At 40.0% G+C, this 23,814-nt stretch overlaps 3 protein-coding genes across 3 annotated transcripts; 1 reads left to right on the plus strand and 2 right to left on the minus strand.

Annotated features, from left to right (window-relative positions):
- Positions 1-6,063: 6,063 nt before the first annotated feature.
- si:zfos-932h1.3 (zinc finger protein 354B) lies at positions 6,064-11,692 on the minus strand. The gene is made up of 9 exons (XM_034863567.1): positions 11,539-11,692; positions 10,843-11,045; positions 10,659-10,757; positions 10,484-10,579; positions 10,292-10,402; positions 10,095-10,212; positions 8,395-9,175; positions 7,961-8,019; positions 6,064-7,873 (listed from the first exon to the last, which is right to left on the minus strand). The coding sequence occupies exons 1-9, from the start codon at positions 11,570-11,572 to the stop codon at positions 6,384-6,386; spliced, it is 2,991 nt and encodes a 996-aa protein (XP_034719458.1). The 5' UTR covers positions 11,573-11,692; the 3' UTR covers positions 6,064-6,383.
- Positions 11,693-12,320: 628 nt separating this feature from the next.
- washc3 (WASH complex subunit 3) lies at positions 12,321-16,497 on the plus strand. The gene is made up of 7 exons (XM_034863600.1): positions 12,321-12,563; positions 13,066-13,164; positions 13,290-13,355; positions 14,144-14,281; positions 15,415-15,528; positions 15,626-15,690; positions 15,782-16,497. The coding sequence occupies exons 1-7, from the start codon at positions 12,513-12,515 to the stop codon at positions 15,879-15,881; spliced, it is 633 nt and encodes a 210-aa protein (XP_034719491.1). The 5' UTR covers positions 12,321-12,512; the 3' UTR covers positions 15,882-16,497.
- A 1,387-nt stretch (positions 16,498-17,884) lies between these two features.
- On the minus strand, positions 17,885-21,549 carry dram1 (DNA-damage regulated autophagy modulator 1). The gene is made up of 7 exons (XM_034863596.1): positions 21,199-21,549; positions 20,242-20,309; positions 19,880-20,022; positions 19,613-19,790; positions 19,337-19,395; positions 19,119-19,211; positions 17,885-19,023 (listed from the first exon to the last, which is right to left on the minus strand). The coding sequence occupies exons 1-7, from the start codon at positions 21,327-21,329 to the stop codon at positions 18,985-18,987; spliced, it is 711 nt and encodes a 236-aa protein (XP_034719487.1). The 5' UTR covers positions 21,330-21,549; the 3' UTR covers positions 17,885-18,984.
- Between the last annotated feature and the right edge of the window lie 2,265 nt (positions 21,550-23,814).

The following is a 23,814-nucleotide window of genomic DNA, read 5'->3' on the forward strand; positions in this document are numbered from 1 at the left end:
ACTAAGAAACAGGTTTGGGTCCTCTGACAAAAATATTTTCAATTTGAATCCCATGTCCTGCATTTCTACATACATTTAGGGACTATTGTGATACAAAATCCAGCAACTAATTCTGTTGATAATCAATGAAAAATCATTCCAGAAAGAATAGCACTTAACTATGTATAACAAGAAAAAAAAGAGATGCCCTTTACTTTCTTTATAGTTTATAATAGAAGCTGATCACTGAGACGTATAACATCAAATTAAGGTGCTGCTTTTGAGAAGTGGGAAATTACACCCTAGCATAGATCAATAAAATCCAAGCAACAGTTGCTGACTGTGTTTAGCTCCGCGATGCTGGCTACCAGCGGAAGGTGTCTAGCCACGGATAGGGGACTGCAGGCCGGGTACAGGCACCGCCAGATGACGGTCCTTTCAGTGGACATGGTAGTGAAGTTTTACCAGAAAAAGTGAGGGCCATGTGGCGATGACAAATCTGGCAAAACTTCTTTTGAAGTTTAGGAAAAAGATGGTGGTTCGGCTTAAAACACAGAGGAACAAACACACGTTTCCTGGGTGAAACTATTTGGTTTTCGCTGTGAAGTGAACTCTGCTCTCCGGCTTAAACGCGATGGGTTTCTATGTTGACGGCACCTTGTGCTATTTCATGTTGACATTACTTTCCATTAAATATTGAAGTTCATAACTACGTGTTTTGCCATGCATGGCTGAGTGGCAGCATATCCATGTTATTGGAAGGGGGATTTAAAGTGCTCATATTATGCTTTTTGGATTTTTCTCTTTTTATTATGTTATATCTTTTTTTTTTTTTAGGTTTACAAAGTGAAAAAGCCCAAACTCCCAAAGGGAGTTACCATCTCCAACAGAAGACACTGTTCACAAACTGCTCCAAACAGCTGTGTTGTAGTGCAGCCTTTACTTCTGTTACAAATGTGCAACACTTTGTAACACGCCCGCTTACTCTAGAAGATTTTGGTCATGTGACCGACCAGCGCCACAAAAGCACTGCAGCCAGCCAAGAAATAGTCCACACAACAACCTACCGCCACGTTTAACAGCACGTGCTGCAGTGGATACTCAAAAATCCAATCCTCAATGAAAGATTGCACTGAGTTATAGAAAGAAGAGAAAGAGCAGCAAGCCAGGTAGGTATATGAGGACTTCTAATCTCTATACCAATAAGGTAAGCAACATGTCTGTGTTTAAGTCGATGACATATGTAAGTGCTTGCTAGCTGGATCGAGCAAAGACAACTGCTCCATCTTCTTTAATATAGTATTTATTTTTTTGAGAAAAAGGGTTCAAAGAAGAGTTAGCCTTTTGAGATTTTGAGCAGAACAGTGTTTTTTTTTTAAATGTGATTCAGAGTGGAAAAAAACCCTGTGCTCAGGCATCCATTCCCTGGAGCCAAAGCTCTCCATACTCTCTCTGTCCTTCTCTCTCAGCAGTCCATCTCTGTATAATTTACCTGGGCAGATATGGCTAGTCACGAGCACCAGCGGGGCAGACAGCTCCCGCTGAGCTGGACTGCAGCCCAGTTGGCCTCGACGATGAAGAATCAGAATCACAAAACAAGTATTTTGTGCTCTATCGTTGTAGTGAATCAATCCACTTCTAAGACAAATTACAAAACAATGAGAGGAAATGAAAACTGCTTCTGTACTAAAAGCTAGAAGTCTCAACTAATTTTAAGGTTTGTTTGGACAGCCTGATTTTATTTCCCTTTGCGATTTTATTTTCCCTTTAACAGGTTAGCAGGTTTATATTGCAGTATTTTACAGTGCACGTGTACAGCTTGAAATCAAGCCAGATAGCCTTCATGATATATATACTGTAGCTCATCACCATAGCGTGAGAGTGGCAGCATGAGAAGAGGTGAGCAGAGACAAGTCTGCCACCCCACAGTCCCTCACAGTGGAAGTAATATGGTGCAATTGCAGTTTTACTCAGACCAAATCAATATCTGTTGAATGAGAATTAGCATTAACAAGCAATTCATCATGTTGCAATGAAACGGACACTGCAGTGTTATTCTCGCTTTCATGCTCTCGTTAATTCCTAAAAGGAGTCCTCTGAGGAACACACTGCATGATGGGAACATTCGCTTCACGCGCCGGAATGCTAAAATAAAATTATATCAGATCTATTTTAAGCACATTTCACATAACACGTAGCAGTGTCATATAGTCATAAAAGAAATAAAGGAATGCCACTTTGACAAAACAATCCCAACTCAAAGTCCACTTACAGAACTTCTTCTACACGTTCTTCATGAATGCATGGAGTACCCGCTGTTGCCATGAAAATGGATCTGCTAACATGCTGATTACATCTATAACAACTTTTAGGACTTCTTATCTGGTTCTCATCATACTTTTTTTGGTTCATACTTGTATTTTGGTTATACTAGAAGATTTACATTTACATTTAATGTTCAACAACTACATTTTTCCTCATACTGTGTAAACATCCTGTGTCTAAACGCTCCATTTTAGCGATTGTCTCTTTAAACCACCCTCTCGAAAAAGCACAGTCTGCTCTCATTGGTCAGCGTTTCGGGGTCTTCCGCATCTGCACTTTCAGTGTCTTTGCACCGTCATTGCAGCTGGGGGATAACTGTAATGGCACTGTAGCAGCACTTTCTACCCGTACATAGTATAATTGTGACATCACAACCACACAGGAGTCTTGACAGCTCATTTAAAGGCACCGCGTCTGAAAAATGGAACTACACTACAGTAAAGTATTTATATAGCACCTCAACCTGCTTTATAATCAAAGTAATAATAATTACTAATTGGTCAATAAATTGAACAGTTTCTTTTAATGCTTACCTTACCTAACCTCAAACAATGTGCTTTGCCAGACCTTCCTTCCCAGTGCTGTAGTGTTACACTTCAGATACATGGAGGTAACTCAAAATCCCAAACAAGGCTTAGAATTGCAACCTAAACAAACCCATGGCGTCAAAAAGCTCAGAAGAAGCACAAACCCAAAACGCAACAACATGGTTTAAAAAAAACTAAAAAAAAACATTAATTACATTTCTCTCTCTCAGAACTGTTATTTCAGAATGTACTGTAACCATCTAATTAAACAGACTGCTCCAGTGCTGCTGTTATCTGATGATTGGTTATAAGTATCGCTCTACCCCATCCATCAAGTGTAATGTATGCCATCTAATGTAATGATCCCGCACACCGCAAAATTCATATTTGAAACATTCTGCAAGTGTGAGGTGGGCTGTTGTGGACTGTCACATTGATTTTTTATTTTATTTTGATTTATGAAAGCATGTTGGTGCTGTATTATCTGATCTTATGTCATTTTAGAAACAGGATCACATTTAAAAAACATGCATTCACATTGAGAAATTCTGCAACTCCCATTAAATCTGGATCAAGACTCTGTCAGTGCTTATTTTGCAGAAACACTGTAATTCTTTTTTTTTTTACATATGTAAATGTCAGAGGAGACACTTAGGAATGCCACTTTTGTCATTAATCTGCAGTAATATCAATCCATGAGCCTATTACTCCTCTGCAAAAGCTTGTTTACTCTGTCCTGGCAGTGACTGGTGTGTGTGTGTGTGTGTGTGTGTGTGTGTTTGTGTGTTCACAAGTGCTGTCTCTGTAGCAATGTACAGAAAGAGTAGTAGTGCAGGGATATAAAGAGAAGACACACTTACATTGTACTATTGGTTTAAAAGACATATAGCCTACTTCAAATGTTAAACATAAAAGAAAGTATACTGTTAAAGAACACTTTTGGGCTACACGCTTAATTGCATTAAATGTAAAGTAGTATACATTAGTGGAAAAACATCCCAGAACAGACCCCAAAGGTCCAAACCAACAATAAGTTCCGATTCCATAGAGTAGGCTACACATAACTGGTTTCAATACTACGGTACTAGCGTGTTACTGTAGGCTACTCACCAGTTCTGTTACTACGGCCATGGTTTGAACACCGAATCCTCGTCAGTCTGCTCCAGGTTTGACTTCTCTGCTCGTTCATTCTCAGAGAATAAGATAAGCAGTCCACTCGGCCTCGCTGTCGCACTGGGGTCCCCAAAGGGTTCAAACATATGGGGCTAGATGAAGTTCTGCTCTGCTGGAAGATCCACATGTTAGCATGCTAGCATGCTAGCCAGACCCAGCCTGCACCTGTTTCTGTGGGTGTGTTAATTAAGGTAGATGCGACCACTTGTAAACGAGGCCCTGGTACACTAATGGTTAGCATATAGCATAGGCTACCCAATGACTGAAGGATTTGGAAAGTAGGCTGCTTTTTATTTTTCAGTTTATAAACGGTTGCATACTTGACTTATCTTTTTTTTTAATATAAAACACTCAAAAAATACAAAACCACTATTACAGTAATGAGAGTAAATGTTACTTCCAATCCAGGTAGTATTGTGTGTGATTGTACATGCAAGTAATTAATTCCCTAGACATCTGCACACGCACATTATATGTGATAATAGGGCTCGTAATTGGGGGTTTCAACACTTGATTGTTCCATGCATGCAAAGACCTCAGCTGGTCGCCAAGGGCAATGTCTCCACGAGGACAGTATAGAAGATGACGTGTCTCTCCTAGTTTACCTTGAGAGGGATAATCCATAAGGGGAGAGATGAGCAATGAGGTTTTATTTTATTATAGATTCCAAACCAGGGTTTCAACATGTTTTCAAGATCCCAACTTAATCGGAGAGGCATATGTTCAGATTTCAGCTGTTGTTAATATTTAATTGTAAATGTATTGCATATTAGCATGAAAGCATGGTGAAACAGATTCTGTGATTAACGTGAGCATTCCTATACATTGTCTTCGTTGTGATGTTTACTGAGGGAAATCATACTAAATCAAAATTAAACAGTTCCTCGTTTTTTTGTGAAGCCTTAATGTAAGGCTACGTGCTCTAACTGGACTTTATTTGACCACCAGTGATGTAAAAAATGGAGAAAGAAAACCAGAGACCTTCTTGTGAAAGGCTCATAATGTCAGACTAGGGCTGCACAATTAATCGGAATTTTATCTAAATCGCAATATGGACTAACGCAATATCCAAATCGCAGGGGTGTAGGGCATGATATTTGCTAAAACTCAACCGTGCTGTTTTGTCGTGATTAAGCTATGAAACATAAGGACGCTCCGCTAGCTGCTAGGCTAATGTGCAAAAACCATGCAGCGTTAGCTAACGTTAGTGTGTCCCCGTCCACCTCAGCTAAATGGACTCATGTGCAAAACTGAAGGGACGAGCAACTTTAAGCGTAACTCTCGCAAAAATACAAACTAGGGTCTCTTTTGTGAATGTACCCGTGTCAAACTTTCGTTTAAAAGTTAATTTAGGACGGAAGCGCCACTTTTAAGAATTACTGTATTTTTGTTATGGGTCAAATGGCTTTTGAATTGGAGTGCTAGGGCGCTACTATGACAGCATCAAAATCAACATTTAAGTAACACTAAGAAGGCTCGACCCAACATGAAACTTTGCTCTACCTATTACCAGGGGCTCTACACATGAACTTCAGTATTGAGAACATTGTTTGTGTTCAGAGTTTATTAAAAAGAAAGGTTTTAACAACTCACTGTAGCTGTTGATATCAAAAAGTGTCGATCGCAAAATGCGAATGAACGGACTCCATAGGAGGAAATGTCCTTCTAATACGAGGCTCCTTTTTCAGCTACAAGGTCAAATATTGTTTTTTACTAACAAATTATCTGTGCATTTATAGAGCTTTTCCATCTCTCCTCCCTCAGCGACCGGAAAAACCAAACAGCTAGAGTTGTTAAAACCTTTTTAGTAAACTGAACACTAAATGTTCTCAATGCTCTGGTTCATGTGTAGAGTCTCTGGTGATGCTTCGAGCAAAGTTTCATGTTGTGTCAAGCTTTCTTGGTGTTTTAAACATGTGGATTTGATGCTACAGTAGTACCCCTTGCCATTTGACCAACTAACAAACAAATCTTAAAAGTGGCGCCTCCGTCTTAATTATGCAAAAGTTTGGCTCTGGTACATTCACAAAAAAGACCCCACGTTTAACTTTTTGTTTCATCTCCATAAACTCTTGAATGTAGGATAGAAGACGAGTCGATGAGGATAACTACACAATTAGGACTGCTTTCATTATATTTCCGATCACATGATATCCATTCCCCTGTAACTTCTGTGAGCAAAAAGTAAGAAAAAAAATGCAGTGATGGTGGTGATGATGTTATCGCAGCGTTAGTGGCACGTGATATTGCGGTAACTGTCCCAGCCCTAAAGTCAATAGATGTGGACTACTAGTGTTTCTCTCCTGATCGAAACTATCGGAACTCAAGCATCCTAAAAATGCCACATATTTAACTACAGAGATCATCTACATCATTTGTTTACTGATTTGATTCCGCAGGCTGTATAGAGTCCACAGAGTGTGCAGCTTCTCCCTCTTCTGTGTGTTTCTCCGTGTGTTTCTTCAGCTTGGCCTTGGACGGGAACGTCTTCATGCACTGCTCACAGTACGGCTTCAGCGGCTTCAAACCCGAATGGCTTCGCTTGTGTCGCGCCAGCTCTGACGAGCTCTTGAACTTGAGCTCGCAGATGTTGCAGGGGTACGGCCTCTCTCCCGTGTGAATACGCTGGTGCAGCTGAGCCTCGCTGAGTGTGAGGAAGGACTTCTCGCAGTGTCCACAGGGGAACGGCCGCTCTCCCGTGTGGATGAGATTGTGTCTGGTGAGTGCGTACGGTTTGGTGAAGCCCTTCCCGCAGTAGGTGCAGGGGTACGGGCGGGCGCCGGTGTGCGAGACGATGTGTTCCTGCTGGGTTTTCTTGCTCTTGAAACGCTTGTCACACTGAGGGCAGGAGTAGGGCCTGTCATCCATATGGGACCTGTGATGTTTGGAAAGCTCTCCCTGCGATAAAAAGCCCTTCCCACACTGAGAGCAGAGGAACGGTTTCTCCCCGGTGTGCATCCTCTCATGTCTGGCCAGCACAGACACCAGGGTGAACCTCTTGGGGCAGTGGGTGCACTGGAACGGCCGCTCACCTGTGTGAACCCGGAGGTGTTTCATGAGCATAAAGCGGAGCGAGAACCGTTTGCTGCACTGGCTACACTGGTAAGGTCGTTCCCCAGTGTGGGTGGATAGATGTCTCTTCACGTCAGATCTCCGGGTGTACGTCTTCTCGCAATGTGGACACTTAAATTGACTCTTCACCTGATGCATCTGCCGGTGCTGGGAGCGCGCGAGCAGGGAGTCGAAGCCCTCGCCGCACTGCTGGCAGATGTAGCGTTTGGCGGTGACGTGAGTCTTCCTGTGCTCGTGCAGCTCGGAGGAAGTGGGGAAGCTGTGGCTGCAGATGGAGCAGATCTGAGGGAGCTGGCTCTCCTCTGAGTGAGACTTCTTATGGTGGACGGTCAGCGCGCGGAGGTTAGCGAAGGAGCTCCCACACAGCTCACAGGAGAAAGAAATGGCCACGCCGTGATGTTTGCTCTCATGTTTGGCCAGATCCCACGAGTGCTGGAAGGTCCGGTCGCACTGCGAGCAATGAAACGGCCTCTCCCCGGTGTGGGTGAGCTGGTGTCTCCTCACGTCTGACGACCGGGTGAACGTCTTACCGCACGTTTCACACGCGAGGGCCTTCTGTCTGCTTTGTGACTGTTCTCCTTTGCTCTCCTCTGTGTTTCTTTTGGGGAACAGTTTAATGGATGTAAAAATCTCATCCGTGCTGGAAGGAGACGGTGCAAATTTGGCTCCTGAGAGAGTACCGTACACTTCGGTGCGAATGCTCTGCATGTGGAAGTGGGGTGGGCTGTTCTTGTCCGAGTTGTGGAAGGGACACTGCGAGCAGGTGAAGATGATGGAGGTCATGTCATCCAAATCACCTGCAACTAAAAAAAAAAAAAAGAGTGTGTGTTAAATATGTGGATTTTATTTGAAAAGGTTTCTCTTTTTTAATGCCGAACTATTACCTTTGTCCATTCCTTTGATAGCTATAACCGAGGGGGCAACGGATTCATCAGCTTTGCTCCTGGTGAAAATAAAAATGTATGGTATGTAAAATATTAATAAAGTATCAAGTATTTTCCCCAAATTATCAACTTATCCTTGAAAGTAATATTCTTAATGGAAACAAATGGACACATAGCTTGAGATCACATACAAATGTGAAATATTGAGATAATTCAAGTTTCAGAACAACAAATTAATTCACCAACAGGACGGCAAGAATGACAAGAAATATTACCATAGCTGTAATTCACAGGCTGTTTTTGTTACCGTTATTATGCAATATGGCAAATCTCTTGCTAATAAAAATGTGAGTGAGAAATAAAAAATAAAACTGACTCATAATACTGTGTCAAAAGAGGAAGCAGTTATGATATTACAGTATACGTTTTTGTACATTTTTGGTTCTCCACTACTTTCTCTGGATGACATCTGGATTTGACACGTCTCCTGCCAACTGGGGGGGGTCTTCATTTGTAGACGACTGGATCGGCGCAGATTGGATAAACTGATAGACTGTTGAGTTTCAGAGACTGGATCCTCATTGGGGACATCTGTCATGTCTTCATGGACAGAAAAGGATTCCTGATCACCCTTCAAATCTGCCCAAGAGTCCATATTGCTCTCTGCGCCTTCAGGTCGGAAATCCTTCTTCTCCTCTTCAACGTTTCCTTGTTTCTCATCAGGTGGCTCGCTAGTTTCTTGTCCGTCGTGTGTTTTTCCTTCACCGGGTCCATTTCCAAGGTCACCGTTAAGGGACGAATCATTACTCTTTCCTGTTGGGACATCTTGACCGAGGCTCTCCTTCCTTAGTGCAAAAGTTTTCGTCAGAGTCTCCAGAGCTTTAGCCACATCCACAGTTTCACTTGTATCTTCTGCCCTCAGGCTGGTAGCCTCCTCACAGCTAGCGTTATCAATGCTAACTATCTCCTCTTCATAGAAATCAGTCTGAAGTTGCACTTCGGCTGACTCGATCAGTTCTGGATCTACTTCCGACGCTCCGGCTTCAGTGTAGACGGCCACAACGCTGTACTGGTCCGTTCCAACAAAAGTGATGGGGTTTAGAGCATTAGCATAATTGTGGATTGATTCCAGTCCGACAGAGATGTTTGTTTTTTGCGAGGTAGGAATGGATAAAGCAGACATGATGCAGCTACCAATGGTGGATGAAGGGCCACCTATAAAAAATAAAAAATAAATAAAAAAGCAATCACTGTTGGAAATACTTTCAAGGCACTTACTGGAAGCTATACTTAAAAACTATCTAATTTTACTTATATTGTTCTTATTACTTTTATCAATTAATCGTTTCATTATTTATTATTAGAACCCAGGTGACATGTTGAAATAGTTTTTAAGACCTAAAGTCTAAAGCCCAAAGATACTTAACTAAATTTTCTTTAGATTAGATTTTGATTAAGAAGCGGTCAATTAAATGCAGTGGCATAGAATTCAGTTGATTTAAATACAAATATTGCATGAATATAAAAGCACTTTTCAGATTGTAATGTGGGAATTTCAGACTCTTTTTATTCCATAAATAGGCAACAAAGGTCTGTTGGCTGTGTGGCTTAGCTGGGTTAGATTTAGAGCCCACTTGAAACACTACACTGTTCATCATTTCAGTGGCCAGTTACCGCTGCACTTGCACAGTAGTACACGTCAGCGCACAGGGCCACTTGATGACAAACTCTACGGACCATACCACATGTTTGCATATTCTGAAAGAGTGACGGTGTAAGTGAAGAAATAGATAGAGACAACAAAACGGAACAAATCCGAGAAGAGAAAGAAAAGGTCTGTCCTTGTCTCTTTATTTATATATTTCATACTGTACAACCAGTATAACATGTCCTGTTCTGTAAACATGGTTGAAATATTTTCCTGCTGTACCAGTTATGATATGACTGTCAGTTGAAATAAACCTTGCTGTAAGAAAACGTCCTGTTTTATTTGTAACTTTTGTAATTTTACATGTTTAATAATATCAAAAGGAATATCTATTCTGCAACATTCATAATCGATATCGCAATATCACATTTTGTCAATGTCGTGCAACCCTACTGTCATTGGACTAGTAACTTCAGCACTACTCACATGGCATTTTAAGTAGTCCTGAACTTTTGTAGTGTTGGAAGATTAAGCTCAGGTCTTCAGGTGAGAACGGAACACATTCCTCCCACGCGGAGGGAGCCGAGCCGAGCCAGGCTGCAGTCTGTAATCACAGGTTGTGGTAAATGGTGCACGTTTTGGAGAAGAACAACAACCTGAGACATCTGGATAGACAGTCTGACCTGTTTTAAGTCTGGTACTGGAAGCAGCTTTTCCAGTTTTGAGAGTAGCTCCCACAATAACACGTGCAAAGCAGCATCAAACCGGGGCCCATATTCCACTGGAAACACCTCCTGTAAGATATTATTAAATGTTAATATAGAACTTTATTAAGAGTATTCTCAGACTAAGAAATTATTTTGAATCCGTCTGACCTGGTAGAAGTATGCTCTCTCAACTGGATCTTTCAGCAGGCTCTGAACAAGAGCAATGAAAGTGGACTCTGTCGTTCTCACCTCTGCGTCTTTGTACTGCCACAGAAAGGACCTGTGTCATTTATGGTTCATCATTATTTCGTTTTCAAAGAAGGTATTCTTTTTCTGCACTTACATCTGTGTTTGCTGAGATTGGAAGTCTATCCAAATACCTCTGGACAACTTGAGAATCAACAGACCCGCGAGCCGAGCCTTTGCAAAGCTCCAGAATCAACTGAAATTTCAACAAATGGTTACTGGAAAAAAAATGATTATAGCTAAATTAGGGTATATTGTTACAAAAAACAACTTCTGCTCACCCTTGCTTTTAGACCCAGAATGAGTTGGGCTCTCTGTCTCTGGTTGATCAGGCCAGGGAATGCCTCTGTCACCATGGACACAAACTCCTGAAGCTTCTCATAATTCATCACATCTTTCTGCTTCGCCAGCTGCCACATAGCAGCAGACAGAAGCTGCAGTGGGGGCACCAGGAGGCGAAGAGATGAGAGGGCTAGGCTCGGCTCTGGAACATGAAGGTGTAATGTGAAAGATGGTCTGTTGAGGGCATCAACGAGCTTTTAAAGAAAGAGCACTTGCAAACTAACTCATCTTAATTTAAACTATTATAAGAAACCTTCTTTTTTAAATTAGCTCTTTCACAATGGAAATATCACAGGTTGGCAAAATTACTGATAAATCTACATTTTACGAGTAAACTACCTCTAACAGAACCTGTCAGAAGCCTGTGAACCAGTGTAATATCTGGACAAACCTATTTAATGTGAGTTTTAAGACTTGCAACATGGTATCTGCAGCTGTGCTTTAGGTCTCGGAGCAATGAACTGGATTACATGACATTATTATTTAGAATCGGAAAATAACAAGTTCATTTCTACTGCAACAGCTCCAGTCTGAGGGCTTCTCACTGTTATGTTTCCTATTGATAGACGGGTCCCACTAACTGTCTTACTAGCCTGCTGTAAATTACAGCATGAGCAATTTATGTATATACGTACCGTTTATTTTCTCTATTGACCCGATAACCTCCATTAGAGTTATATGTTTCCTGTAGCGTTGCGAAATAAATGTAAAATAATGTTAGATTGTTGTTTTTTTTGGGCTAACATGCGCTGTTAGTACGCAAGCACCCGTTTCCTGAACGCTTCGCTAGCGTTTCCTCTTTCCAAAATAAAGGTCTCAGCTATCACTGCCCAATCCAATTTTCTCTCCTATCTTAAAGTTGAAAAATAATACATGCACTTTAATCATACGTTTTGACTGCATTTTACACAAATACACTTTCCCAGATAGAATAATTCTTGAATTTACATTAATTTTAATTTTTTTTATCTTAAAGTTTTGACAAAAAAACAACAACTCAAAGGTCACAAAGCACAGTTGAAAGCTCTGAGAAGGCACTGTAGGTAATCATCTAGTATTCAAAACCTTCAAAGACTGTTGTAATTATTATCTAGAATTGTTCCTAGTCAATACTGCTAGTCAAAGACAAAAAACAACATATTTGCAAAGGGGCAAATTCTGGATCCTTCCAAAGTAGCACTGACTTCCCCAATACACAAGTTTGATCTAAGTTTAAAAATATTGTTTGAGATAGTGACTACATATTTAATTAATTTAAAGAAAATCTCTGGAAAATAACACTAATACATTTATTTAATGTAAGTACAAAAACCACACTGTTGAGTTAAACGTTATTTTAAAACATAATGAAATGTTGTGTAACGTAGCTGTCCACAAGACATAACCGGATGTAGTTGTTTTCCACAGACCGAAGACTTCAGAATAAAAGCTCAAATCAAACATTCCCATTGGCTAACGTCGTGACGTCAAGACACGAGCACTCAGTACGGAGTCACATGAAACGTTTCACTGCAGGTTTATTTACGGTTTTCCAGGCATTTTGCTGTGAAAATACTTGCCATTAGTACTGAAACTGCTCTATAATCTGCAGGAAGTTTAAAAATTCAACATGGACGAGGACGGGCTGCCTATTGTGGGTTCTGGCGTCGATCTTACCAAGGTAACTTTGGTCGCTGTTATCTAGCTATAACGTTATATTAGCTAGCGTAAACGTTAGCTAGCGACAACAGGCCAAAACAATGCTCAAAGACAGTTGTCACTCTGTTTAACAAGTCACTTAGTAACAGTGACGTTAGTTTACCAAATACTATTAAACTGTAATTGAGACAAGCCGAGAGTTTCATTATAATTAGCAAACATCATTGTAATATCCTAAAGAAAACTGCCTTTCACATCTAGCTAGCTAAATTACAAGCATCTATAGCTTGGAACAAATAATAGCAGGGTGTAGGAAAACAATGTGAAGTGATTTACAAAGGCAGCTGAGTTGAAATTTTGCAGTCATCATAGGCTTTTCAGTAGTTACACTTCTACTATGTACATCATATCCTTTGATACTGCATTTCGTTGCAATGTACCTGTACATGTGTAATGACAAAGTTGAATCTCATCTCATCCTGATTCCTTCTTAAAATAACTCAATCTGTCTGGGCTTCCTTCAGGTTCCTGCTATTCAACAGAGAAGAGTCGTTGCCTATCTCAATCAGTTTGTTGTGCACACGGTCCGGTTCCTTAACCGTTTCTCCACAGTTTGTGAAGAGGTTTGTACATCTTCTTGTACACTTATAATTTGATCTTTTAACTTGATTCTGTTCTCCTGATTAGTTCCCACAAAAACCTCTAACACTTAGATGATATCCTGAACTGTCTAACTTCTTTCCTACAGAAACTTGCAAACATATCTCTTCGCATACAGCAGATTGAAACAACCCTGTGCATTCTGGAAGCAAAGGTGGGTTCATGAGCCTCTCCAGTCTGTAGTTTATTACACTCTCTGTACATGCCATCAGTGGTGGACTGTAACTAAGTACAGTTACTAAAGTAGTGTACTTTAGTACAATTTTGAGGTACTTTTACTTTACTTGAGTCTGTTCTTTTCATGCCACTTTCTACTTCTACTCCACTACAGTTCAGAGAGAAAAATTTTACTTTTTACTCTACTACATTAATCTGACATTTTAAATTACTTTACAAAACACATGTACTTATAGAATATACTTTATTATAAATCTAACTACACAACAATATATACTGTATAGGCCTACAAATACAGCTCAAATTATTAGCCGATTAAACACAGAACTCTTTGGAACGTTTCCAGTTTCTGAAATGTGATGAATTTTCCGTATTGAGTACTTTTAATTTGAATACTTTAAGTACATTGTCCTGATGACATACTACATACTTTTACTTGAGTCACATTTTCTTTTTTTAAATTATTTTTTGAACATGACAGCTAAAGACATGAGAGGGGGGAGAGAGAGGGGGAATGACATGCAGAAAGGGGCCACAGGGCGGAGTTGAACCTGCGGCCGCTGCATCAAGGATGCAATGGGTACCTGCTGTACTGGGTGAGCCACCCAGGAGCCCATGTAACACTTTTAATGCAGGACTTTTACTAGTCTTCCATAGTGTGGTATTAGGACTTTTACTTAAGGAAAGGATCTGAATACTTCTTCCACCACTGCATGCCATGCCCATGTACTGACCATACTTCAAATGTTGTCATGATCTGAGCAGCTGTCCTCCATTCCCGGGCTGGAGGGTGTCACGATAGAGGGACTCAGTCAGCGGCAACCTGCTCAGACCAATGGACCCACTACTGCCAGTCAGAACCAAACAGGTGGTCCACCAGCAGGGACGCTGCCTCCCTCACAGGTTAATACACTGACATGACACTAGGGCTGGGGCGGTTACTGCAATACTGCGGCCACGTGACGTTTACCGCGGGTCTAAGATGTAGCAAATTCAACCTTTCGCAAGTTGGGGAGCGTAATGTTCCATGATACATAACATACACGCTTGGGAAGGCAAAGACATTTCTCTGTTCTCAGCTAAGGTAGACACATTAACGTTAACACTTCAGTGTTTATTATCGTACATTAGCCAAATTGCATATGAGAAGGTCAATACCACCCTCATGTCTGTGCTTTAATTATAAAGCTAAAGGCAGGAAATGGTAAGCTTAGCCTTGCATTACCACCAGGGCCATTTTCAGCCCAGACAAAAACTTAGCTACAATTTTAGCTACAAAATAGAATTTTTTGATAAATAATCACCAGAAATGATTGAATGACTTAGTGAGTAAAGGTAAATAATAGAACAGCTACAACAGTCTGGTAAGTTCAGAAAATGACATAACTTTACTGTAATGCAGCTTGTAAAACCAGGAAAATGCAACTTACCATATTACGATACCCAAAATCTAAGACTATATCTTTGTCTCATATTGCGATATCAATACAACATTGATATATTGTCCAGCCCTACTACCAACACCTCTAAAGCTCTCTAATTACCCTGTTATATCTGGTTTGCTTTAGGACTGATGGAAGTTACCATGCCCAGACACAAGCAGCTCCACCACAAAACTCCCTGTAAAACCACAACTTTAGACTTTTGTTTGTGCACATATAAACAAACCAGATACAGTGTGTTAATTAGTGAATTTTAGAGGTGCTGGTAAGTGAGTTATCTTGGAGTTTTGGAATGAGTGAACCAGCCTAGTTGTTTGTTTGTAATTTGTTATGATAAGCTAAGATAACCAGCTGCAGGATGTGGCTTCCTAATTAGCATACAGACACCAGCGATCCGCAAGTAAACACATTTCTCAAACGATCGCGCTATTACATAAACATTACACAAGCCACATACTCTGCAAGTCTAAAACCTACCAAACAGTACCATCTACAAACAATTCTAAATAAGGTACCACATTGCATATCCTGTGCCGCCTAAACCACTTACTGTTTCATGCTGTTTTTAATCATTTCTATATTTCAATGTTGCAGCCCACTCAGACTGCTCCAGAGCCTGCAACGACACCAAAAGCGGAAGCAGCTGCAGATATCATGACAGTGGCCAAGGACCCACGCTATGCCCGATACCTGAAAATGGTTCAAGTGGTAAATTATCACTAACACCTGCTCATGGCCTATAGGGATTTTAAAACATAAGAATCTGTATTTTTCTGTATCTCAATGCATGTTTTATCTGTCACAGGGAGTTCCAGTTATGGCTATAAAGAATAAAATGGTCCTGGAGGGTTTGGATCCTAACTTGCTTGAGTGAGTGTTTTACAGTTTCTTGTGACGATCATAGATCAATCTTCCTTTTTGTGAAACTGACCAATAACATTTCCTTCACTGCTGATGACAGCACACCAGATGCCCCCGTGCCTGACAGAGGAGTGAGGAGCACTGAGGATCACGATGTTGCTGCCACCAGCTCTGACAGCGAATCATCTTTCAGTGACTGACATCCGTCCCCATCACCCACAAAGGTTCCTGTAAAGGGCATCCATCGCTACTCTGAGCTTCTGTAGGCCTGTACTAAGAAGGAGATGTAGGTTGCAGTGTTCCTGTAAGTGAGTGCCAGTCAAAAGGTGCTTAAGTAAGTGCCTGAAACAGGAAACTCCAAGCAGAGCGATTGTAATTTCAATGGAAAAGCGTTGAAATGGTTTTGCTTACAATTAGTCAGTGACCTCCTCCGTTTTGATACATTTTGCATTTTTGACTAATTCAAAAAGAGGGAATAATTATCCCTGTTGATTATGTTAGTTATCAGAATTCAGAACATGGAAGTAGCAAAGGGGGGGGGGGGTTTGTACAAAAAAGTGTAGAACGTAATTGCTCTTCTCTTTGGTTGTCACACTACTATCTCAGTCTAATGCCTTTTAAGAGATGCACTCATCTGTTGAAAGTTATTCAAAAATGTGGATACTTTGAATGTTTAGCATACGCATTGTAATTCTGTGTGTTAAGACCAGGGGAAAAAAAATCACCACAATCTTTGTCAATCTTTTGTATATTATCATAATACCAGCTTAATAGGAAGGAAAAACACGCGCCTTTTAGCATGACATTTTTCATCCTGAAATTCCATCATTCTGATAAAACTGTTCCAGCTATTTTTTGACTTGTTGACCTTTCACAGAATGCCCAAGACCACTATTTCAGAGCAGCGAGAGATCTAAATCGGTGTCTTATCACAGAATATTGTAAACAAGTTTCAGTTGAGTGTCGAGGTTTAACATTTGTCAACCACAACAGGGAAAGTGGAAATTGTCTTTTCACAGTGATCACCAGTAATTACAGGTGGCCATGTTTGACTAACAAAAACTACAGTACATTCTGTGTAAGGCCGCTTTTTCTTTTTGCACACTTTATTGTATCTTAAGATGGATTATTTTCCACTTTTGGACATCAATTTACACACAATAATGTTGAAGCATAAACATGTTATAACTCTGATTCTGACTGCGCTGCGGTTTGGTTCCGTCCTTCGCTACACCACACCGGGAGCGTCTCAGAAGCGGAGCGCCTTGCCCAATTTGCAGATATCATCGGGTAACACTTGTTACAGTGCAGACGCGCCCGGTGGAAAATATGGGTTGGATGTTTTTTCTTTTCTTTTTTTCGAACGTATTATGAAGCTGGAATGAAGAATAACAAACTTGCACTAAGAGGTAAATCTGTGATAAACACCACTTTTCAGAACAGGTAAACTGTGGGGTTTTTGTGTTGCTATGTCGGTTGCATCAACTTATCGTGACATTGATCAGGACTTGTGACTACATGCCTAAAAATGTAAAATAGTAAGGTCGAGAATGCTTTTGTAAAAAATAAGTGTTCCTAGGATTTCTATGTCCGAATGTTACACTATGACTGTGAAAAATCTGTGGAGACATCTGGAAAGCACTTTGTGTACAAAAGCAAGATGTTTTGGATCTCTAATAAATTCACACAGTTTGCTTCAATAAAAAGTACCTATTTATTGTTCAGCTCAGCAATCATGAAACACAATACATATTTGTATACATACATGTAAAAACAGTATCTGTAGTGGACGAGTCGATAATCGGTGCTCATGTGGTCACAATTACAGCACAGGACATTCTCTTTGGAATACTGTATGTCAGTCTTGTCTACTAATCACCACTTAGAGACAAAGAGCTACAAAGGATTGCTGTACTGGCTAGTGAAATCTATCAGCTGATATAAAAATGTGATCTTTAAATTGGCAAATAGCAAGAGCCAACACTATGACCCAAACATTTTCACGTCTTTCTTGTCACAAGCCTTCTCAGCGTGAAACAGGAACACATTAAAGGTAGTTCTAAACATCCGAAGCAGCCTGACAGTATGTCAGAGTTCTTATTCACTTTCCCCATGTGTGAAGTCCATTTTATTTATTAATCACAAAACCACAAATTTGCCTCAGACGGCGTAACAGCCTCTACTCTTCTGCCCTTGGTTTTTGTACTCATTGATGTTACTTGTTGAATAAAAATCTAGAAGGGCACTTCCTTCCTTCTGTTCTTCCTTTCCCCATGCCACCTCCAAGTTTCATAAAAATCACGACAATAGTTTTTTTTTATATATGAAATGCTAGAAACCTTTGCATCTTCAGGCTCCTGAAAATTCTACAAATTAAACCATTTAAGAAGGAAATGTCACTATTGGTTAAACTGCTTCAAACTGTTTGCTGCTCTGAGGCACACTGAAAACTTGTCTTTAGTTCGAATAATCTTCAAATCCTTGTTCATTTTATTACAGCAATTTAGTTTGGCAGTTACTAACCAATAAGTTACTTAATTCCCATTGGTTATCTGTGTACAGGCTGTAGACCTTTGCAAAACCTCACCCAAAGCTGCACTGTAGACCCAGCATTAACCATTTAGTACATGAGCACCACACAGTAACTCTGAATCAGAGTATCAAAAGACAGAAGTGTTTCTACTTAATTTGTAGAGAAAACTGCTAAAACATGGAATACAACTTTGTTTAAGGAACTGGCAGCATTTGAATAAAACTCCCGTAATGTAAATATTTCAGGTTTCTTTTTACTTCCATGCAGTGTCATTGTAGTTTCCTCATTCAACATCAGCCACTGTGCAACCACACACTGACATGTTAGTAAGATTGGTATTCCCATTTAACCATGTGCAGCTATCATGTGTTCACTGTGTGATGAACTTCTCTTATTACTGGTCAGAGGTCTGACAGGAAGTGTCATGCTGGTGTGGAAACAGTCAAGTGCAAAGTGTGAACACCGGATGCAAAACGTACGGTTATAAAAATGATTTGAGTTTGCATAAAAAGTACTAAGATACAGTCTGTGATCAGCTTTTTCCTGTATAACTTTACAACAGCCAGTTATTTAAGATGTATAAATATTACTGTAATCTACCAGTAAATTCAGTCAAGTGATACAAAACACAAAATCGTATAAAAAAAGCTTTGCAGTGTAAATTGCAAATGTACAACATTTTTGCGTAAAAGCTCTACAACAAACAAATGCAGCACATTATTACATTTTAAAATACTTAGGTTTCGTTGGCAGTTGCAGACTCATCAAGGCTACTCATCATATTCAGTTGTCACCCGTAAGGTAAACAGCTGTAGGAAATTCAAAAAAGGGAGAGAAATAAGAGCCTCTTTGTAGCAGGAAACTAAAAAAAAAAGTTTAATGTTTGATGGTGGATGACACTCACTTTGAAATCTTCGATGTAAGTCAAGAAGAAGCAGATAAAGCTGAAGGCAACGGTCCACTCGCATACGGCGCTGGCTACATGGAAGGGATAGTCCTGAAAGAGGGAAACAGACGATCACTACACATTTATCACGTTAGCGTTGATGTCAAATGATGCACTGCAATTCAAAAAGACAAATGATTAATCGGTTAGCAAAATAGTGACAAACAACAGCCCACCTTGTCTCCTTCGTCTCTGTGCAATGTGGTTTGTTTCACAAAGCCTGCGCAGATGACAGCTGGATTCTCCATGAAGGAAAATGGCATTTATCCATGGCTGTCCCTTATGCATGTACCGTTAATGCCTTAGGCCCCTCGAGGGCAAGAGAATAATGTTGCAATCATAAAGCCAAGTTCCTGGTTAAATGCATGTCATAGTGGTAAACAGAAGGAAACCAAACATATTGACGTTTATGTTTCTGTATTTTAACAGATTAGACTTCAGTGAAAGGATACTGGGGAAAAATGCCAAAATAGCCAGGGTGGCGATACCCAAACGTACTCGACACACACCCAAGGAGGCCCCGAATGGATAGACATAATACGATATAACGGACTGGAGGGTTATGTATGAGATGCCAGGGACAAAGAACACCAGAGCTCCTATGTCATGCACTACTGTCACTGTTGTTTCCTGCAATCATAAAGTAGAAAAATACGCCATTAAACATGACACATTTTATTTCATGTGATCAAAATGTGCACCACGTGTCAAAGACATACCTGGAACGTTGCAACAACACACATGCCCAAACAGGAGGACATCCCAAACGCAAGAGCAGTTTTATTAAGACATGGGCTCACCACCCGTGTGTCTGCAATCAGCTTCTCCACCAACTTATACCTGGCATATATGGTTGCTGTTCCTGTGTAAAGGTTTGAATGTGCATTTACTACAAAGTCTCATGACTATTTTTTAAAAGAAAAAATCCACTTGCATTTCACTGAATACAGTCTGCTTTCATTTTCGTGAAAAAGGGGAAATGGGATAACATCTTCTAAAATGTTGGTTCCTCCCTTTGGAAAGCCCAAAGTTGCCTAAAAGACTCAGATGTGACATTGCAGACTGATGGGAGTGAAAATACCTGCGCATGCAGAAATGAATGTCATCAGGCCAAAGATGCAGCTCTCGGGGGGGTTTGCACCTGTGTCACTGAAAAGGGAAAAGAGAGAGCTGCATTTATGTCCTCACATTACAGCTGTGTGTGTTGCTGGTCAGTGGTATACTCAAGTTGGTACTTAACTCAATTAAGGTACTTGTAGCCTACTATGTGTTTACATTTTCTGCTACTTTATACTTCACCTCCTTTACATCTCAGAGGCAAATATTGTACTTTTTACTCCACTTTATTTGTTACCTTTTTATAAAAAGTTACTGTTTAGATTCAGAGTATTGAAACACAGTAAAAACCAACAAATACATTATAATGTATTTTATAGTAGGTTAAGTTGCATTGATCCCTTGGTGAAAGCTCCCCTGGCAGCATAGTACAACATAAGATCCACCTTTACCAGATGTAACATGGGTAAGCCTAATAGCTGGTTTGATTTGAATTGAGAGATGATTTTATGGAGAAAAGAAAATACCCCATGCCAATCTCTCCGAAAGATGATTTTTTTTTTTTGTATTCCTCTTTTTAGTCAACTTCAGCATGGGTTCCTAATCGTCTGAGCACCACTGTACTGTAAAGGAAAGAGTAGCCTACATCTTCCATCACTGGTGATAGTAAAGCATAACTACCAGTGATTCGTTGGAACTAGGGTTGGATGTGTGTAACATTTAAAACTGTACTCGTCTCTTCTTAAAATAAAAGTCTAACTTTAAAGGGGGAAGTGAAGAGAAGAGGTCTCAAGCTTCACAAAATAACAGCTGTGTACGTGCAGCTGGAGTTTGGGCAGCGGCCAGGTTACGGAGGAAAGCGAAACTAAACTCAGGCAACAAATCACTCGAGACAAAAGAAAATCGACATGCACTTTTTATCCACCTCACAATTTAACTGAAGATTAATAATAACTTTAAAAAACACGTGAATAAAACGTACCTTATATATGGAAATATGATGTCGACATCATGCCTGTAAATCGCAATAATGTAGGAAACAATGAAAGTGCTGGAGGACCAGGTGACCAAAAACGCTGGTAGAAAGCACAGGCCTTGCGTGAACCAGAACATCTCCGGGGCTTAACGCTGGTTAAAGCGGTAATACAATGCCACGCAACATAGAATCCACGTTGAAATGCTGTCCAGGATCAGGGTTGAGTCTGCTCCTGAAGTCTGTTTGATAGTTCCCGACAGTCACATGGTGGGTGTGTTAACAAGAATGAGCTAGATCTTGGCCGATCAGTCGATGTATACAGTACCTCTTCCCCATAATCGAGTCCACCGCTATGATCATCTGGCGCTTCCTTCCCTCCTCCCTTCATTTGGCTTTACGCTCCCACACTAAAGACTCGATCTCTGTTGTATTCCTACAAGTCACTGCCAGTAATCACCAGCTTTATGGAGATCTTCAGATCTTTCACTGACGAATGAGTAGCAAGTACAGTACTACTACCACACTGTAAAAAAATACTCTAGTATAATTCCAGCATTTAAAACTATACTTAAGTAAAAGTATGTAAGATTCATGAAACATAAGTTACATGTACATGTAGTTGCACGTAACATGAACATGTACTTAGAAGTAAAAGTAATCAATAAGATGCATTTTAGTATCAAAAAATTAAGTATTGAGCAGGATGGGTATTTTAGCTTGTTTATTCATACTATTGGATTCTTCTTATTAATCATTTTTAGATGCGTTGCCATGTCAGCAGCTTTTTTTTGGACATGCTTTATGATGATAGGTAGTGTATCTGTCACAGTGCATTACACAGACAATCTGATTTCAAGCTCATGAAATATCTCAAATTGAGTAGAAATATAATATTTACTTCTGAAATGCAGTGGAGATCAGGTCATTTGTAAAATAGAAGTACCTGAAAGTTGTACTTAAGTACATTTCCAATAGTATTACTGACCTTAAAGAACTGTATTGTCATTTTTGTTTTCAGTCTTTTTTTTTTTTACAGTGTATACACTGCTTTCTAGGTCAGTACCTTGATACCTCTCTGGCAGGAGTGAAACGTCAGTATATAGTTTTGGAGTACTAAGGATATATTTCCATTTTTGTGATTCTTCATACATCTACTGCACGTTACAGAGGGATAAATTATACTTTTTACTCAGCTACACTTTTTTTTTTTACAGCTGTAATTAGTGCTGACTTTTCTGTCATGCATAACACATTACATTGGTGTAGATTAACACCCAGAATGCATTCCACCTGACACATTGCAACAAATGAAAATGCTACTTACATTGTATTAATACACAGCACTAACCATCCAAAAATATATGATGATATAATACTTACAGTGACCATTGTACTGCATTTTATGTGCAAAGTTCTTTTGATACTTCTACACAATGCTCCCATTACTTCCGGGCTTTTACATAAATACGATTTTGAATGCATGACTTTTACCTTAAATTGAGTGTTTTATTTTGGTAATTCCAGAGGCGATTCTGCAGCAGCACCGTGGTTCTGTCCGGTGCTCAGCACCGCCCGAGATGATTGTGATTGGTTTAAAGAAATGTCAATAAACGAGAGCATGTTTCTCCCCCATTTTATTTATTTGGAAAGCTGTAGGAGGCCTACATAAATCTCCCAGATATACGTTGGTTTTTCTATTTTGTGCGAGTACTTGTTTGCCACAATCTCTACTATAAGAAGTGTTGAGTGCAGTGTCACAATGGTCACATTCAGGGAAATACGAAATACACCAGGATTTTGCTTTAAGGCTAAAAATATATGATCTTAGCAGGGCCGGATTGATCTGCTAAAGGGACAAAAATATCATTGCCACACAGCAAATCTTGGGCTTTTTTGGGGTTCCCTTTGGATAAGTGGCTGTATGTTTTGAATACTTGGGGGAGGCTCACATCCAGACGTCTTTTGGCTCAAACTTCTGTAGAGCTTTTCTTACATTTTAAGCAAAGCGTAGGGACACAGAAGCCAAGTGGAGCCAGTTCAGAGCTTTACTTGTTGATGTGGCTATTAAGGCTTGCCAGTCCCTGATTTGGCAGCAACCTTAAGAAACTGTTGCTTGGAAAGGCCTTTTTCGCTGGCTTGGCGGGACTCATCATGACTCAGCAGATAAGGAAGGCTATTATAGCCTGCCTGGTCTCAGAAGGGAAAACCGTAGAGAAACACTATTTTAAAGTATTTTTTAGGCTTTTTTTTCCCAATAGGACAGTTTAGACATGAAAGGAGAAAGACAAGAATGAATAGCAGCAAAGGTCCACAGGTCGGAACCCAACTGAGATGTTGATTGTGATATTTTAAAAGAGATTTTGAAGGGAACAGCATTCAACGTGAGAGAATAAACATATATTTTGAAAGTGTCATGATGGCTTCTTTTTCTTGACAATCTCAAAGTAAATGTTTAGACTATTCCTTTTTCCCTTTAACTTTGTATCGGAAAAACTTAAAGCTGCAGCTTGAAAGATAAAGATAACACAAAAATATTTCAAAAGTATATTTAATGGTTGAACTGCCCATAGCTTTACTGTTTTTGATTCACACACGCTCATCTACCTCTTTTCAATGTAAAAG

This window comes from Etheostoma cragini, chromosome 23, assembly GCF_013103735.1.
Source record: "Etheostoma cragini isolate CJK2018 chromosome 23, CSU_Ecrag_1.0, whole genome shotgun sequence".
In the NCBI taxonomy this organism is placed as follows: Eukaryota; Metazoa; Chordata; class Actinopteri; order Perciformes; family Percidae; genus Etheostoma; species Etheostoma cragini.